Source organism: Perissodus microlepis, chromosome 11 (genome assembly GCF_051167445.1).
Source record: "Perissodus microlepis isolate ML-2025 ecotype Zambia chromosome 11, ASM5116744v1, whole genome shotgun sequence".
Classification (NCBI taxonomy): Eukaryota; Metazoa; Chordata; class Actinopteri; order Cichliformes; family Cichlidae; genus Perissodus; species Perissodus microlepis.
In genome coordinates this window covers 23,362,383-23,378,716 of record NC_140471.1, presented here as the reverse complement: position 1 = coordinate 23,378,716, position 16,334 = coordinate 23,362,383, and the positions used below count along the sequence as shown (strand labels likewise).

General features: G+C 40.7%; 1 protein-coding gene across 3 annotated transcripts; it reads left to right on the top strand.

Annotated features, from left to right (window-relative positions):
- The first annotated feature begins 77 nt into the window (after window positions 1-77).
- On the top strand, window positions 78-14,345 carry arhgef5 (Rho guanine nucleotide exchange factor (GEF) 5). 3 transcript variants are annotated; one of them, XM_084943364.1, is made up of 16 exons: window positions 88-511; window positions 1,034-1,550; window positions 2,958-4,380; window positions 5,143-5,188; window positions 5,861-5,910; window positions 6,586-6,947; window positions 7,798-7,958; window positions 8,288-8,440; window positions 11,344-11,473; window positions 11,568-11,642; window positions 11,776-11,865; window positions 12,037-12,179; window positions 12,370-12,513; window positions 12,603-12,673; window positions 13,449-13,553; window positions 13,651-14,345. In XM_084943364.1, exons 2-16 carry the CDS (start codon window positions 1,056-1,058, stop codon window positions 13,791-13,793), a joined length of 3,591 nt encoding a protein of 1,196 aa, XP_084799490.1. In that variant the 5' UTR covers window positions 88-511; window positions 1,034-1,055; the 3' UTR covers window positions 13,794-14,345. The 3 variants fall into 3 exon arrangements, with proteins under 3 accessions (XP_084799487.1, XP_084799488.1, XP_084799490.1); XM_084943361.1 differs by having other exon boundaries at window positions 78-511; window positions 1,034-4,380; XM_084943362.1 differs by having other exon boundaries at window positions 82-511; window positions 1,034-3,723.
- The last annotated feature ends 1,989 nt before the right edge of the window (window positions 14,346-16,334 follow it).

Sequence of the window (16,334 nt, the reverse complement as noted above, 5' to 3'; positions counted from 1 at the left end):
GTGTGAGACAGGAATGGTGCCGGAGTGCGTAGAGAGTTGTGTATTGTGTGATTTGTTTTGCTTTTTTTTTTTTCCGGGGGGTCCACAGAGGCGATCTCATCGGCGGAACAGGGGAGTGAAGGAGTGAAGCCGTGGACGCACTCGGTTCGAGTTTTGCTTGATTTATGAGAGGTCTCCCTGTTCAGCGACTGCGAGGACAAGACTGGGAGAAAAAGGAGGGCAAAGATAAGTGTCAATCTGTTGAGACTTGTTTGGGAATTTGAGCGAAGACGGGAGGTGGGGGAGAGGCAGCAAAGACATTTTAGGCGTAAACATTAACTTCTCACCAGAGGAAAAGCCAGAGGAGATTTAAAGCTGAATGTATTTATTCTTTAAAAAAGGAGGACTTTTTCTTGGGTCAATCTGATAATGTGAACGCAAGGAGGGAATTTTCTGTGTTGTGCAATCCCATGTTTTTGAGCTGAGCTGGGGAGGAGGAGGAGACCAGATCTTCACCGGATACAACATTCAGGTGAGTTGTTTATTATTATAATTTTAGATGGATTAAAAACACCACGCTGTAAATTGCTTCTGCTTTGAAGACAGATTTAGATCTGGTTAAGCTGCGAGATGTGGTTTGCATGCTACATGCCGTGCCTATGTGTCACTGGGCCTTGCTTTCTCAAAGGCTGCTTTTGGTATGCTGTTCTTTGCAGGTCTCTAATGCATTCTTAAATACTGTAAAAGGGTGTCCCTTTCTTCCACTGACTTGCTTCTTGATTTCCTGTTGTTAAAAAAAGATCTTGTCACTGATTTTTGTTGAAAGTGCAAAACCTGTTTAAAAATGCAGACAGAAAACGCACAGATTATTGTCCAAGTTATAACATTTTAGAGGCTGTGGCTCTCCAGATGATTGATATGTCACTAATATTCATTCAAATTTTTATTAAGCTTTATACTTAATTTGGTCAATATCATAGTCATTTATCTGACATATTGGTTTGAATCTTAATGCAATGCAATTTCGAGACTGACACTGACTGCTCTTTTCTAGGTTCTCCAATAACAATGGTACTATGGGGACCAAAAGGCCCAGTTGGACCCTCTTTGACACTTTAACAAAAACAAGCAGGTCTGACCACAAGCTTCAGCCAGGTGGAAAAATCCCCCTGGATTCAAGTCCCAGACCAGCAATGACTGGCTGGTTTAAGCGAGAGCTAGAACGCACGGCAAAGAAAGGTGACACATTTCCCAGAATGAAAAAAGGTCTTACAAGTCCTGATAGAAGATTGTGTACTGAGATGGATGAAGAAAGAGGGGAAAGGAGGTGGAATGACAGGCCCCCCAAAAAAGCAGAGACTGATGTCGGGGGCCAAGAAAGAGAGAGGACATTCGAGGTTGAGAAGGAAAGATATGAGGGTAGACGCAGAGAAAAGGATGAGGGGAAACCCACTGGAAGAGGATACATAGAAGATGAGAAGTTACGCCAGAGGGGACGATATCAGGAGTTGTCTGATATTAGGTTTCAAGACGGCAGAAGAGAGGTGGATGAATCTTGGGATAGAAGAATGGTAAGAATGGGTTCCCCGCACAGAAGAAAGGAGAGAGAGAACTATGCAGACAGAAAGGAGAATGAGAATGCAAGAAGAAGAGAGAAAAGGAGAGACATCAGGAGTGAAGGTGATGATGATGAGAGAAGGCCGAGGAGGGAAAGAGGGAGGGACAGAGAGAGGGAGGAGCTGATACTTCAATACAGCAGAAGTGAGGGGGACAACATGGGCAAAATGGCAAATGACAGAGATCGAGAAATGCAGCGATATAGAGACAGAAACACAGACAAAGAAAGAAGGAAAGAAACTGACAGGCAGGACAAGGAAGGTGGGAGAGACTTAAAGGAAGATAGAAGAGAGTACGAGCCTGAGAGAGACAGGAAAAAGAGGGGAAAAGAAGCTGGTACTAGAATAGTTGATGCAACAGGCAGGAGCAGTCGATCACCGAAGGAGTGGGCTCCCGGTCCGCCAGCACGAGCTCACAGCAGTGGAGAGTGGAGCAGTGATCCTGACAATGAGAATAGACACAGGATATACAGGGACAGGTATGAAGAACGGGAATCAAGGAGAGACAGCAGTTTTGAAAAGAAAAGAGAGAGAGAAACATGGAGGGATCAAGACAGAACTGCTGATAAAAGTCAAAGGCAAATAAGAAATGAGAGACAAGAGCGCGATAAAGGAGAAAAGACTGGCAATATGCCAGAGCAGAGAAGGATGTGGTTAGAGCCACAGAGGGGCAAGAATAGCACAGACAAATTTGTAGACAGCAAGAGGCACACAGAGCGGAAAGAGCTACGGGGAGAAGGAGAGATGAGTATGTACTCACAGACGGAGAGAGGAAGAGATGGGCGACCAGTAAAAGAGGAACCAGATTGTGAAAGAAGGCAGGGGGGGAGAAGTGAGTACAGGGAAGACGCACAGAGGGAACAGGAGGGAGTCGGTGCAGATCAGGAGAGTGTGGGGGAAATCAGGAGAGGGAAGGAACATATGTCTGACAATGATGCAGGGGTTGAGGAAAGCTGGCAAAGGGATGAACAAGGAGACAACGTCATAGACGACAGAGAGGATGAGAATGGGAGCAATAACTGGCCACCCTCTGAGAGTGAAGGAGGAAGTGAGGCAGGGTGGAAGAAAGAGAGAAATGAAATGCCGTCCACAGAGGATGGCTTCGTGACCATGTCAAGTGGAGGAGAGGACAGTGAAGAAGGGTTTAGGGACTGTCAGGAATTCCAGGAAGGTGGAACCCAGGCACCTGCTGGCTTCCAGGGGTTTGTGGGAAATCAGAAGAGGGAGGAAGGACGGACAGTGGGGGAGGCGGAAACAGCTGACGGGGAGGATCAGGGGGAGGAGAAGCAGCCAAAGTACGTCTTCTGTGTGGTTGGGCAAACTCTTCCCCGATCAAAACCCAGCAATATTTTACCATTGCAGGTTGATCAGATTCGAGGAGTGGAAAGAAGCGACACGAATTTAGAAACTCACCATGAGTTGGTTGATGACATCACTCAGCAGCCTCAGAAAGACTTGCTTCAGAGATCATGTAGAAATGATGAGCACCCAATGATAAACAACTGGGACACAGGAAGTGAGCATAAAGTTCAGAGGGAGGAGAGGCTCTCCACAGAAGAAGCAACTGAAAGCAAAATCCACTCCAGAGCGCCTTCAGCGGTTCATAACTTAAAATATAGAAAGGAAATGAGACGTAAAGTGAAACAGTCATATTCTGAAATGGGAAGAAAGGACTCAAAAACTGAGAGACTTCTCCAGGAATGGAGAGAGAAAAATAAAGAGCCAACAGACAAAACAGAGATGCAAACTCCAATTTCTCAATCAGCGATAGATCAACTGCAGCCCATCTTGGATCAGATAAACACTACAGGAATGAGTCCAGAGGAGGTGGAAGCTATTCGGATCAGACTGAGTGGGACATGGAGCGTGTCTGAGGAGCCCAAGCGGCATTCCCAAGCCCCCCACCTTAAATGGGCTAAAAATGTGGTCCGTGAGATCCTGGGACATTCAGAGGAAGAACCAAGCACAGAGGCCCAGGAAGATCAACCAGCTGCCAACCAGACTGAGACCAGCAACGCCAAGCCACAAGAGGAAGTTGCAGAAGAAACAAGGGAGGTACCTGCGATTAAGCTGAGTATGGAAGAAGATGACTTAGAGCCAGAGCTGGAAGAGCTGTTCGATGCGAGAGGTATGGGGCAGAGCCAAGCCCACATGCATGCTGACCAGTTCACGGCTATGCATGTTGTAACGCATACACACACTCATGCTGACACGGCGCTAGAATCAGAAAGGAAGGAAGATTGCAGCATGGACAAAACAACTTTAGAGCCTTCTGGTGAAGTTCAGTTAGGAAAGTCAGACATAAAGGTGACAGTCAGTGAAACTGAAGACGATGAGGTTAATTTGAAAGAAAGCGAAAAAGAAGAACTCAGAGAGAAGGAAGCGGAGATGTATTTAAGTGCGAACAACACCCTTTACAAGCCTAACAGCTGCCCTATTCTTTATCATGACTGCGAGTCTGAGCTCCTGTGCCCCTCTAGTGAGGGTGAAAGCCAGGGGGTGGACTATGGAAGGGATGAAAGTGAAGAAGAAAGACAAGGAAGGGAGCCTGAAGATAGGGTTAATGCAGTGGACGTGATAGTACCAGAACTGACTGAGGTGAATTGCGTAGAGGCAGAAGGGCAAGTAGGGAATCTGGAGAGCTCCTACAGTTCTCAGAAACTGGGTTCCAAAGTGCCGTCTCGAAGAAAGGGAGTCCATAAAACAACTCAAAGAAGAAATGTAGACGTGGAAGAAGATGAAGGTGTTGGAAGGGATCGCAGAACCAGAGTATTTTATGCAACAGGTAAAGAAAGAAGGTTGAGGATGGAAACATTGTGGCTGTCTTCTCAGTTCAGTCCTAATGTTTCCAGGAAAGCTGCATAGTTACCTCACCTCCCTCCTTTTTACTCATTTTTTTTAAACAAAAAAAAGTCTTTCCTCTTTCAAATCAAATGGCAACGCATGAAATTTTAATCATTTAATCAATGACATTTCAAGATAGACTGACCTCAGAGGAAACTAGATTTAAACGTCTCAGGATTTACTCATGCACCAAATGATGCTTCACGACTGTGTTGGTTTATTTTTTTTTTTTAAATGAATTTTACTTAACAGTCATCTTGTCATTTCCTCTTACTTGAAGCCTTTACTTTTATTTTTCCTCCCTTTTTTTTTTTTTTTTTTTTTTTTTTTAAATAATTTTTTTTATTTAATTTAATTTATTTTTAATCAGTCACGGGGACCTCAGATCATAGGCAGACATCAGTGAACATTATCATTACCCCGATCTGAGCACAAAACGCTACCTTCAGTGGAAACTGCGTCAGTGTTGAGTATACAGGTAGTGGGAGGAGATAAGAGTAGGTGGGAAAACCCAGAGCAGGAGTTAAAAAGTCACAGTTGACCCACAAGAAAGACACAAGAAATAAGCTTTGGACACACTAATCTCTTCAGTTATTTATCAAGCTTACTAAATTAACCAGCTTATTTATTTAAATGATTGCCTATTTAAATGCAACTATGTTGCTGTACAATGTGTCAACAAATGGATACTTTTATATTGCAGATGATGAGGATGATCGGAGCAAAAGCTTGGGCGAACTGGGGCTGAGGTGAGAATAACTGTCACATATACTGTGTGTGTGTGTGTGTGTGTATATAGATGCACATATATATGCTCATTTTTAAAAAAAATTTTTTTTAAACATTTGATGTACCTGATATTAAGAACAGTCTTGTCTTAACTTTGTTGTTTGAGTTTGGGAGTGCTTAACAAATTTATTAGACAGCTTGTGTTTAAAACTAAAAAGGGTATTGAACTGGCACTCTGAAGTTCTCTGAAAATTCAGAATAGCTATCAATTAATTCATATCAATTAAGTAATCAAGCATATATAATTGTTTTTTTTCTGTTAATGAATGTAATTAAATGACTAATTTGGCATCTCAAAGAATAATAATATGCTTTACTGTGCTGTTTTTTTCTGCTTTTGTGTAAAACAGTAAATTTGAACATTGGTGGAAAGCCACAATAATTCGTTTTAGTATTAAAAATATAATTTTGATTAAAGGGTTTGGATATTACAGAAGCATTAAAAAAAGGATTTGGGCAAATGCTGTTAGGGCGGCTGTGGTGGTCTAATAAATTTGTTAAGTACTGTACATATTTCAGTGAAAGGTCACTCGTAATGTAAATCAGTAAAAGAGAAATGCCTATCATTTACTCATTAATGCAAATAGGTCATGTCACATTTCTTATATTTAATTTCCTTCCTGTCGCTGTAGGAATCTTTTGGGCACAATCGAAAGACAGAAAAGTAATTCAAGGTTCTACAGTGAGTATCTCTGCTCTACCTGTCTTTTTTGCTTCTTTACCTTTTTAAAGTAGCCCATTATATATACTTTACATACAAGCCGAGCACATCAACTCAGTTCTTACGATGATTCATTGGAAGAAGGCAACAATATGTCGGTAACAAAGTGACAGGTTGTACTCTGCTCTAATTACAGTCGGGAAAAGTGTGATGCAACTTGAGTATTTCCCTCGAATGTGTGTGATTCATTGGCTTATAACTGTAAAGGCCATAAACTTCGAGTGCTGTATACTAGTGCCTTGTCATGTTTATAAATGATGACTTAAAAGATCTAAAATGGCAGTGGTCCTTTTGGCTAATGATATTATGAAATGGATATTGGGAGAAATGGGGCAGTAATGTGCCTTTGGCTGCACTGTATATACTGGTATATTTGAAAGTCACAGGCATGTTTCTGCAAGCGTTCATATTTTCTAACATGTTGAGAGGAAACACAGCTGCTTCTACAACTTTGCCTCCACACACCTACTTGTTGGAATGCAAAGACAAATGCAAACAGCTCATTATGGGTAGTGCTGTTCCTGTCTGGCTTGTTTTCCTTTGCTTCTTTTAATTAAAAAAAAAAAAAAAATGTCTACCTTTTTTTTCTCTCATGCACTCTTTATTTATTCGTCTCTCTTCCTGCCTCTCACCCAGATGCTGCACAACTCTATCAGCAATACAGTGAGGCAGCCCAGAACTCTGAGATCCTGCGTCAGGCTCGCTCTGAATTCCTCTCTGTGAGTGAGGACCAAACTTCGTCTCCTCTTCCCTCACCTCCTCCTGCCCGCAGAGCTCTTCCTCCCATTCCCCCACAACCACATATCCAGTCCTTCTCCCACACAGGCTCTGTCTCAATCCAAAGCTTGCATCTCCCTGAATGCCCCAGGGGTGAACGTAGAGCTTCTTCCCCACGTCTGTCAATCTCACAGTCGTCCTCGCTGTGGCGAGATCTGCCCGGGGTCAGGAACAGTGCTGAGCTAGATGAGCTCACAGAGGACCAGAGGCGGCTACAAGAGGTAACTTTGACTTAATCCACATATGAAAGGGTCGGCATTTGATTGCATAAAAATCATCACAAATCATGTATTTTCCTTTAGACTTCACTGGAGCAGGAGTATTATGCAAGTAACTTTCCATCAGATGATTGATAGCAGCAATATTATTAGTCATTTTTTCATAGATGGGCTGTTTTAATAGCAGCTGTTTGCATGACAGTTATCTGTGACTTTCCTTACAGACTTCCTCTTAAGCTTCTGAGCTTGATTTAATTGTAAATTGTTATATTTATGTGTAAATGTTAAGGATCAGTGTAACAGTCTGTATTTGCATTTCTGGGAGAAAACTGGCAAAACATTTTTGCGTAATGGAAATTCAGACTCCTCCAGCTACTTAAATGCAGTTTTTAACATTTCTGGACTTACTCATTTTATCTTTTGAGTTTTTCTTAAGATTGTAGTGATTCGGCTCCTTTTGCTCAATGTTTCATTCAAGTGCTCAGATTGCATTTTACGTTGTCAGCTTTTTAAAAACTGTTTATAGGAAGTCACGTGACTTACGTGAATCAGCTTTTCATTATCATTGAATCACACTTATGCCCACTCAAATTGTCTAAATTATTCCTTGTAACATTCCACACTAACCCTCCGGGTTTTCTACGTTTTACTGGCAGATGTGCATCTCTTGCGAGAATATTCAGTTGCATAAACATGTGCATTTTTCCTTGTAAACTTCCAAAGACTTGTTGTGAAATTGTGCTCCTTGGAAATTTCCCAGCCTCTAGCAGACTGACAGCAGTGTGGTTATTAGCTGCAGTTTTTGTGCAGTTGACACATGCTTAACATTCGCACTTTTGATTTTGGTTTCAAGGTGAGGTTTGAAGTTATTACCTCAGAAGCCTCCTACTGCCGGAGTTTGGAAATTGTCGTTGACCACTTTGTCAAGTCTAAACAGCTGGGGGCGCAGCTGACCACTCAGGACAAGAACTGGCTCTTCTCAAGGCTGGTTGATGTTCGTGCCATTAGCCACAGGTCAGAACTATAACTCTGCTATACATTTGCATTTACCTGAAATAGTTGCCTTTACATTTAGATACAGCTATGAGACTAAAGCCTGTCATTTACTGCTTTTTGTTAGATTTAAGATTAAAGCCGTCTGGATCATATTCATTATTAAAATATGCATTTGCTCAAAAACTTCTTCTTATCAGTTACATGATTGTAGTTACTCATCATAATAAAGGTGTACTAATATATAGTAATAGTTTTGGCATGCATCGATATTCCTGTGCCCATTTGTGCTTTGCAGGCACAAAATTTGAAGTCGTTGGTTTTAAAAAATGGTGCTTTGTGATTTTTAGTTTTCTGTCAAAACTGGAGGAGCGGGTGGAATCAGATGTCATGCACTTCACCGTCTGCGACATCATTTATCGGCAGTGTCCGCTCTTCAGAAAAGCCTATGTGCCCTACCTCACCAACCAGTCCTATCAGGATGCAACTTATCAGAGACTCATGTAAGCCACTGAATCATGCTGTGTGTTTCCTGTTTGGTTCTAAAATCTTGTATCTATTTATTTTATTTTATTTTATTCTATTTATTTATTTATTTATTTATTTATTTATTTTTAATTAAGTGTGCCTATGCCAAGAGGCACACTTATTACTATTCCTCAGATTTCTTCTTCTTCTTCTTCTTCTTCTTCTTCCGCCTGAAATTTCTGCACGTAACTCGCCCCACAGTTTTGAGACAAGCTTCACATATGTTATATCATTTTGTGCAGCTGGATCGGGAATAGTGTGCTATGACTTTTGGTGTTTATGACTTTTATACTTTTTGAAATTTTAACATTTTAATGCAACTTTTGGCCCATTTTTTTGGCCCATTGACATGAATGGGAAAGATTCATTTGTGGTGTGTTGGCTCCATCTTTTGGTCCCATTGAAACGAATTTCAAACTTCATTTGTGGTGTGTTGGCTCTCTCTAGTGGTATGCCGAGAGTGGTACGGCCTGTCTACCCTTATTTGGATTACCGTACTGACGGTATGCGCGCCGCTGCTTTCAGGAACCATTGGAATTCTTAAGTTTGCGCGAACCATTCATTAGTTAAGGTAATGGAAAGGGTGTATGCTTGGTGGAAAACTCCATATCCCACAATTCATAGCACGCCTCTGCCGAGTCAAACAATGGCGGCCACTACTTAGTTTTTATATTGCTCTTATTACTGTTTCTAGGTCACAAAATAAACTTTTAAGACATTTTCAGGCGAGATTGTTGCTGTGTAAACTTCAAATATCTGCTCGTTTTATCAATACATCCCATATTAGCAACAGTGTTCAGACTTCGTCGGTGCCGCCTGACCGCTAACTCCCTGGCTAGCTAGCGCGGCTTGGCTGACAAGCGACAGCCCGGCCTGGATGACAGCGAGGGCGGCTCACTCTCTCGTTTCACCCTTTCGTGATGAGTCTGGGTCACAGCTGAACTTATTTTTCGTTTATATGGGCCGATGATTTATTTATTCAGTGAAAGGTGGTGGATCTGCCAGATGTAAACTTCAAATATCTGCTTGTTTTATCAAGACATCCCATATTAGTAAAAGTGCTCTGACGTTTTGCAAAGAGCTAGCTAGCTAGCCCGGGCTGTCTGACAACGATCCTGGCTAATTAAAGCCAGCGAGAAGACCTCACTCTCTCTCTCTCTCTCACACACTCACACACACACCGGTCTTTCTCGTTGACTCTGTGTCATAGATGGACTTATTTTTTCGTTTTTATGGGCCGATGATTTATGTATTCATTTTAATAACGGTATAACAGTGGAAGGTGGTGAATTGTCCAGATGCTGGTCGATGTGAAAAAATAAGTCAGTTTTTTGGTGGTGGCTAACGCGGAGCTCCAGCAGAGGCCAGCCGTTTTATGAAACAAAGGACAAGCAGAGACCCGAGGGCCGCCGGTCCGAGTGTCAGGTGAACTTAACTTCAGGTGATGACCTGGAGTCTATCTGGGTCTAATATAAACCAAGTTTAGGTGTAGTTTATTTTCGTTGTGCTGACTTTTTACAATCAGTTACAATAACTCGTACTGCGTGCTAGCTAGCATGACAGAGTTTCTATACAGCTGTGTGCGTGCTTTGTTACTGATGTTGAACTTTATTTTATTCATAAGGTTAGTTAGTAGAGTTGCCAACCGTCCCGTACAAACGGAATCGTCCCACATTCAGAGAAAATATTACGTGTTTCGTATTGAGCTGAAAATGAACAGTTTGGTCCGTACTTCAGCTAGAATGGGGGGAAAAGACACAAAGCTGGATTTATTCTGTCATTACGCTGCACAGCTGTCTCTTGTGCTGTCATTCTATCCCCCTCTCTCGCCTGTTGTAACTTCAATCATGAAACTGATCAATGATCAGCTGATCGGCTTTTCTCTCGTGTTTGTTTATCGCCCACTTTGCGCCAGAAAGAGGAAACCAGCGGATATCGCGCTAAACAACAGCAGCACGTTTAAGCTTGATCAGCTTTTGTTAGAATTTATTTGATATTAATTTCTAGTATCAGCTGATGTTTGCTGGAGCCACAGCTGTAAAAGCTGCTGGTCATTATGTCGGTTTGGATATCCTAGTGACAGGGGAAACATGAAGATGAAACCAGGAGATGTCCTTACTGAATCATCAGAGCTGAACAGGTGATGGAGAAACAGGTTTACCTTTTAGGTGACATGAATGAGTTGAAGGGAAGTTATGAACTGTTTCTGAGAGACAAATAACACCAGGATCCTTTTCTAAGTAGCAGACAGCTGGTACCTGTGCAGGGGCGGGTCTAGCAAAGTTGTTGCCAGGGCCAGGTAGGGCATTAACAGGGAAAGGGGGGCACAAAGAAATACTTTTCTTTCTTATTCTCATTTAAAATATCTAGCTTTTATTAAATAATTATCTGAATCTTACAACCAAAGTTTGTATAATAATGCAAAAGATTGGCTGTAGGCCATCGTCAATCAATCAGAACGCTGTGTAAAAATAACAAAAAACAAAATAGTGAATGCAAAATTGTGATGTACTTGCAGCGTCGTCCTCTTGTCTCTCTGTATGCTGCGCTGCATATAGGAGAGATCAAAATACAGTTTACTTTGATTTGCGCCTTGACCTGAATTTTAAAAATATTTGGGGAAAAAGCACTATGCTGCAAAAAATGAAAAATAAATATTTGCAAAATATCTGGATAAATATTTATTTTACGTGTTTGATGTGTGTGGTGGGGTGTGGTCTGCAGTGCCGCTGCAGGGGAGGCGGACCCACCTGAGCAGCATCTGCAATAACGCCTCTCCGGGTTAAAGTCGGACATAAAGTCCGGCATAGGCACACTTAAAATTTCTTCTGAAATTTTCGCTGTCTAGTTATGGTTAAAATTTCTCTTTTCCTTCCAGGAATGAGAATCCAAGGTTTAAAATGATCGTGGAGAAAATAGAGAAGAGTGCTGTTTGTCAGAGACTTCCTCTTCGCTCCTTCCTTGTGCTTCCCTTCCAAAGGATTACAAGACTTAAGTTGCTGGTCCAGGTGTGTATGAAAGCTCTCTGCAGCAGTTTTTAGTTGACGTTTGGTCCTTTTTGCTATTTTCTCACCTGAACACATTCATGCTGTTTCTGTCCAGAATATTGTCAAGAGAACAACACGTGGCACGGCGGAGGCAACGCAGGCCATCAAAGCTCTAAAACAACTGGAGAAGGTACAGCGACACACTTTTTTTTTAAATTCACTGAATATTTACAAATAATAGCAAAATTACAGTTACTAAAAATAAGCGGAATATCTCAAGACTACTTGTTGTGAAATCGGTGTTTTATTTGTCGCTCTTCTAGATTATTCAACAAGGTAATGACAGCATCTCTCAAATGAAAAGCATCGAGTCTCTGGTTTCTCTCAGTGCTAAGGTGGACTTTGAGTGCAAGGTGGGTAATTAACGACTGTCCAAATGTGTCCAGTATGCTTCTCAACAATCAAAACTACCAAATCTCTGGAGTTAATTTTTCCCCATTTAAATAGTTTGGCATTAACAGTCATTAACAGTTAATATCTGCTTTATCTTCCTTTTTTTTCTTTGTGTATTTTTTCTATTGCAGACTCTTCCTTTGATTAGCCAGTCTCGGAGGATGGTTCGAGAAGGTCCTGTCACTCAGCTGATGGATTTCTCTCTTAAGGAGACAGAGAAAAATGCTTATTTGCACCTCTTCAATGACTACTTGCTGCTTTCACTACCAAAGGAGTAAGAACAATCACGTTGTTTTGTGAATGCACAGTAATGCATCACCAGGCATTAAGCATCTCTCTCATTATCATTTGGTTCATCCTGTTACCCTCATATCTGCTGTCTTATGTCGTCACCTATTCAGTAATCAGTATTTCCTTCCGTTGTCTCATTTCTTCTGTGATTTTTTTTTTTTTGCTGTTTGCAGAGGGGGAAGATTTACGGTAATTGATCACTGTCCAGTATCAGAGCTGCGTGTTGAGAACTGTCGTGTCAAACTTCACTCCCTACAGAAGAATCTGTTCCGGTTGTATATGGCACAAAAATCCCTGCTCCTCAGGACTGATGCACCGTAAGAGATTGGATAGTAGCAGTAGTGTCTGCAGTGTTTACCGCATAATAAAAATTTGTATAAGATGCATCTTATTTGTATTTTTCCAGGAGTGATAAGCTTCGTTGGATATCCGCCCTCTCCAGGCCCCATACTGAAGTAGATTTTTCTAGTGCACAAGGTAAAGTTTTCATCTTGGGTTAGATGTTGCAATTTGTTTAGTTCATGGTTAAGTGTGAGTGAAACCCTTGAATTCCCTTTATAGCAGTCAATAAACCCAACAGTGTGTTAAAGATTCTTCTCCAGTTTATATCATCAATAACAATATGAATTTGTACATGACAGTAAATTAAACATCCGGCTAAAGCAAAGCATTTGATGTTTACCAAAAATAGGAACAGAAATTGCTTTTAAAATCAGATTTTTCTTTCACAGCAGTGCTGAGATTTGGAGAGTCTAGCATTCAAAACAGAGGCCTTTAGATGCAACATTGTAGACAATCTTGTATGGACAAGTGACCTCAGTCTTAAAGGGAGAAAAGACTCTTGTCTGTTGTCTGTAATGTGACGTTCCTGCACCTAATGCATTTTTTCTGGGTGCTCTGCTTTCCTCCCATAATCCAAAAGCACGCTTGTTGGGTTAATTGGTGACTCTAGCTAATGCTGAGGGTGTAACTACATATTGCCCAATGTCAGCCCATGCATAGTTGGATGGACTACTACAAAGGAAAACATTAAATTTGGCCCAAAATTTCGATTCCTACAACTGTAGCATTATAATTTGTCTAAACAGACATCAGTCCATTCAGTACTGGGGACAGCATCCCACAGCCTCCTGCAAATAACCTAAATATGTAAGCAGTGGGAAACTTTAAGACAATAGTGTGTTAACTTCAGAGAGATGTTCTGTTTAGGACCTTCCTTTAACTTTTATCCTTTCCATTTTTCCTCTTGCAGATTTTGAACAGATGCAATGTATCCGAGCTTTTTTTGCTCAACAGTCAGATGAGTTGTCCTTAGAAAAAGCTGATGTCATTCTGGTGCACCAGGAAAGCAGTGATAGTAAGATCATCTCATTACTTTCATTGTCATTCCCAACTAGAAATGCCTACAAGTATTTGAAGAAATCACTTATGTTGGATTCTATCCTTTTTTCCAGACTGGGTAGAAGGGACGAAGCTCTCTGATCGGCAACGTGGATGGGTGCCCAAATCCCATCTGGAAACCATAGCCAGCTCCAGAGTCAAGAGTCACAACCTGTCAGATGCTCTCAAACTGACAGCGGCCACAGCCACAGCCTGACCCGAGAGTGGACACTATAAAGGATCAAACTCAGTTATCTGATTCAGGAGCTGCTGGATTAAAGATGATGGACATTCAGTGACATTTCTAGAGGACAATGCAGCAGCTCAAAATGCTATAAGATTGCATCTCAGTGTAGCAGTGGCTCTGGTTTGTTTCATGTGTTGAAACAATGTATTCACTTTACTGCATGAAGCAGCAAAGTGAACTGCTGAAGACTGCCAGAAAGGGGGTGTGGGTATTATGGTTTTTATCTGCTATGCACAGTACATTACAAATATTGTGTGTACATCAGTAGATTTGTGTTTTAAAAAAATATTTTCTTATGGAAATGACTTTTTCCCAAGAAATATTATTTTTGGAATCTGTATTATTTTTTTGTTGTAATATACGGTTTTTGAAAAATGGGCCCCTGCGTGCAGGAGAGAAATCATGAGATGTATCATAAGAAATCTGCGAGACAATTCCAAGACGTACAACGAGGTTCATAGGTTACATGGGACACATTTCAGTAAACGCAGACTTATGAAATAAAAACATATTTGAACATTGTGTGTGACTTGACAATGAATTGAGGCTGATTTCAAGCTGAACTTTTAAATTTTAAGCTGAACTACATCAGCAGACGGACACATTGCCAGGATTCTGATTTTTAGGTGGGCCACAGTACTTCAGGTTGGGCCTTGTAATTACATAAGTAAATGGTTTTAATACTACATTCATAAATTATTACAAGCAGGCACACCCGGGTTTACAAATTAAGGAAACAATACTCAATCTATCACTCATGTCTTTGTTGTAGACCAATGGGTTTCCTGTTGACTTAAACTCTGAGATCCTTATTGCAATAATTCTGTCACATTCAAATGATTATAGCTGATAGACTGGGTGAGCTACATTGAGCAATATCACAGTGGAGAGAGAGCTCAATGTACCACAGATTCATAAATGAATGTCAATAGAAACTGCACGTTCTAAATGTTGTCCTACTTTTAATAGAAAATGTAGTTGCTACATTGAGTGACTTCATCCTTACTCTAACACAAATCCAGTTAACACCTGAATTATGCTTATGTGCTTTACCAGTTACCATTCGTTGCAGCCACAAACTGAAAGAATTTTCCTACTGCAAAAAATGTGAAGGCCTGAATAAAAATGCAAGAAAAAAAACACATATCAGTTAGTCAGAGGTGATCTGTGATCAAAAGCACAGCTGAAATTGAATAAAACACAAAGGAAGTGGTTCTCTTTTTTTCATAGTTAAAAACTTAATATTGTAACATTTTTCATCATGTTTGTGTAAAGTATAATGTAGTGTTTAGACTCAATGTAAGCCTTTGTCAGCTGATTCCAATTTATTATTCCTCTCGCACACAAAACATCAGGGAAAAAACAGCTTTTTTGAGGAAAGACACAAACCCAAGTGTAAAAGTTTTTGTGGTCCACAAATTTGGAGTGAGGGTCAAAGCACATTCAGCAAAGGCTACGAGCATGTTAATGTCTTTTTATGTCTTCAAACAAACTTTAATGCAACAGTTGCTGCTTAAATATGTTTGATTTTGAAACAAGTCAACTTTGATGAAGTGACACTGTCTCACAATTCAACTGCATAGTCATAAAAATCTAAATTCAATAAACCTTCTCATGACATATAGGTCACTATTACATTTACAACAACACTGAACAGTCAGAGTTCACATTCTCTGACTTGATCATTTAAAGCTTGTCTCATGTCGTGTTTTGGAGGATAGTGCTGCAGTGTTCTTGTTGGTTCCCAATAATGGGAGAAAACTCAAGCTAATGCTGCTGTTATTTGTGGGTTAAGACTCGTTTATGGTGCTGCACCTAAACAAAGACAATTTTGGGAATGTGGCCGACAGGGAAGCTATTGAGACACCGTTATGTCCACTAAAGATTCAGTCTTCTCTATAGAGAGGTTAAAGCCAACAGCTCAAGCATAAACAAGAGTATAGCCCAATTTCCAGTTGAACCACATATTTTTTTTTTAAACTGCAGACAAGTTTCAACAAAAATCTACTCTATCTAGACTTTCCTGTAAACGTTTGCCCTGCACCAGTGCAGGCATAATGGTGGAGCCTTGAATTACTTCACTTTATGTGCTTAAATTGCTGACCAGTTTTAACATGTTAACTGTTGATGATGTTTTGGAGACATAGCAAGTGGCTGCACCTCTCTTTCTCTCCACGACAGGAAATTGTAAACTAAAATTAGGATTCCAATAGGGATACTAGGAATCTGAATATTTGTCCTCCGACAACAAATATTACGCAATTGTGTGTGCTGTGCTCCCAGGAATAGACTCCTACAATAAAACCGCTTGCACTTTAGAGTCCCGCATTTGCATAAAAACAGCCTTTTTAAAAATAAAGAAATATGTTTGTGTTATTACAAGTGAAGCAGTAATAGAGGAAATTAAATCTCAATTAACAAGTCTAGATGACGTTGAGTTCACCTGCAGTTTAATTATAAAACTATGAATTTGCAATGAGAAAGTACAGTGAGCAGAGACATGCAGCTGGT

Excerpts from the sequence above, each read along its gene's own strand:
- arhgef5 (XM_084943361.1), top strand. The coding sequence starts at position 1,056 with ATGGGGACCAAAAGGCCCAGTTGGACCCTCTTTGACACTTTAACAAAA. Across the intron at positions 5,189-5,860 it reads TTGGGCGAACTGGGGCTGAG|GAATCTTTTGGGCACAATCG; the intron begins GTGAGAATAACT and ends CTGTCGCTGTAG. Across the intron at positions 12,514-12,602 it reads CTCCTCAGGACTGATGCACC|GAGTGATAAGCTTCGTTGGA; the intron begins GTAAGAGATTGG and ends GTATTTTTCCAG.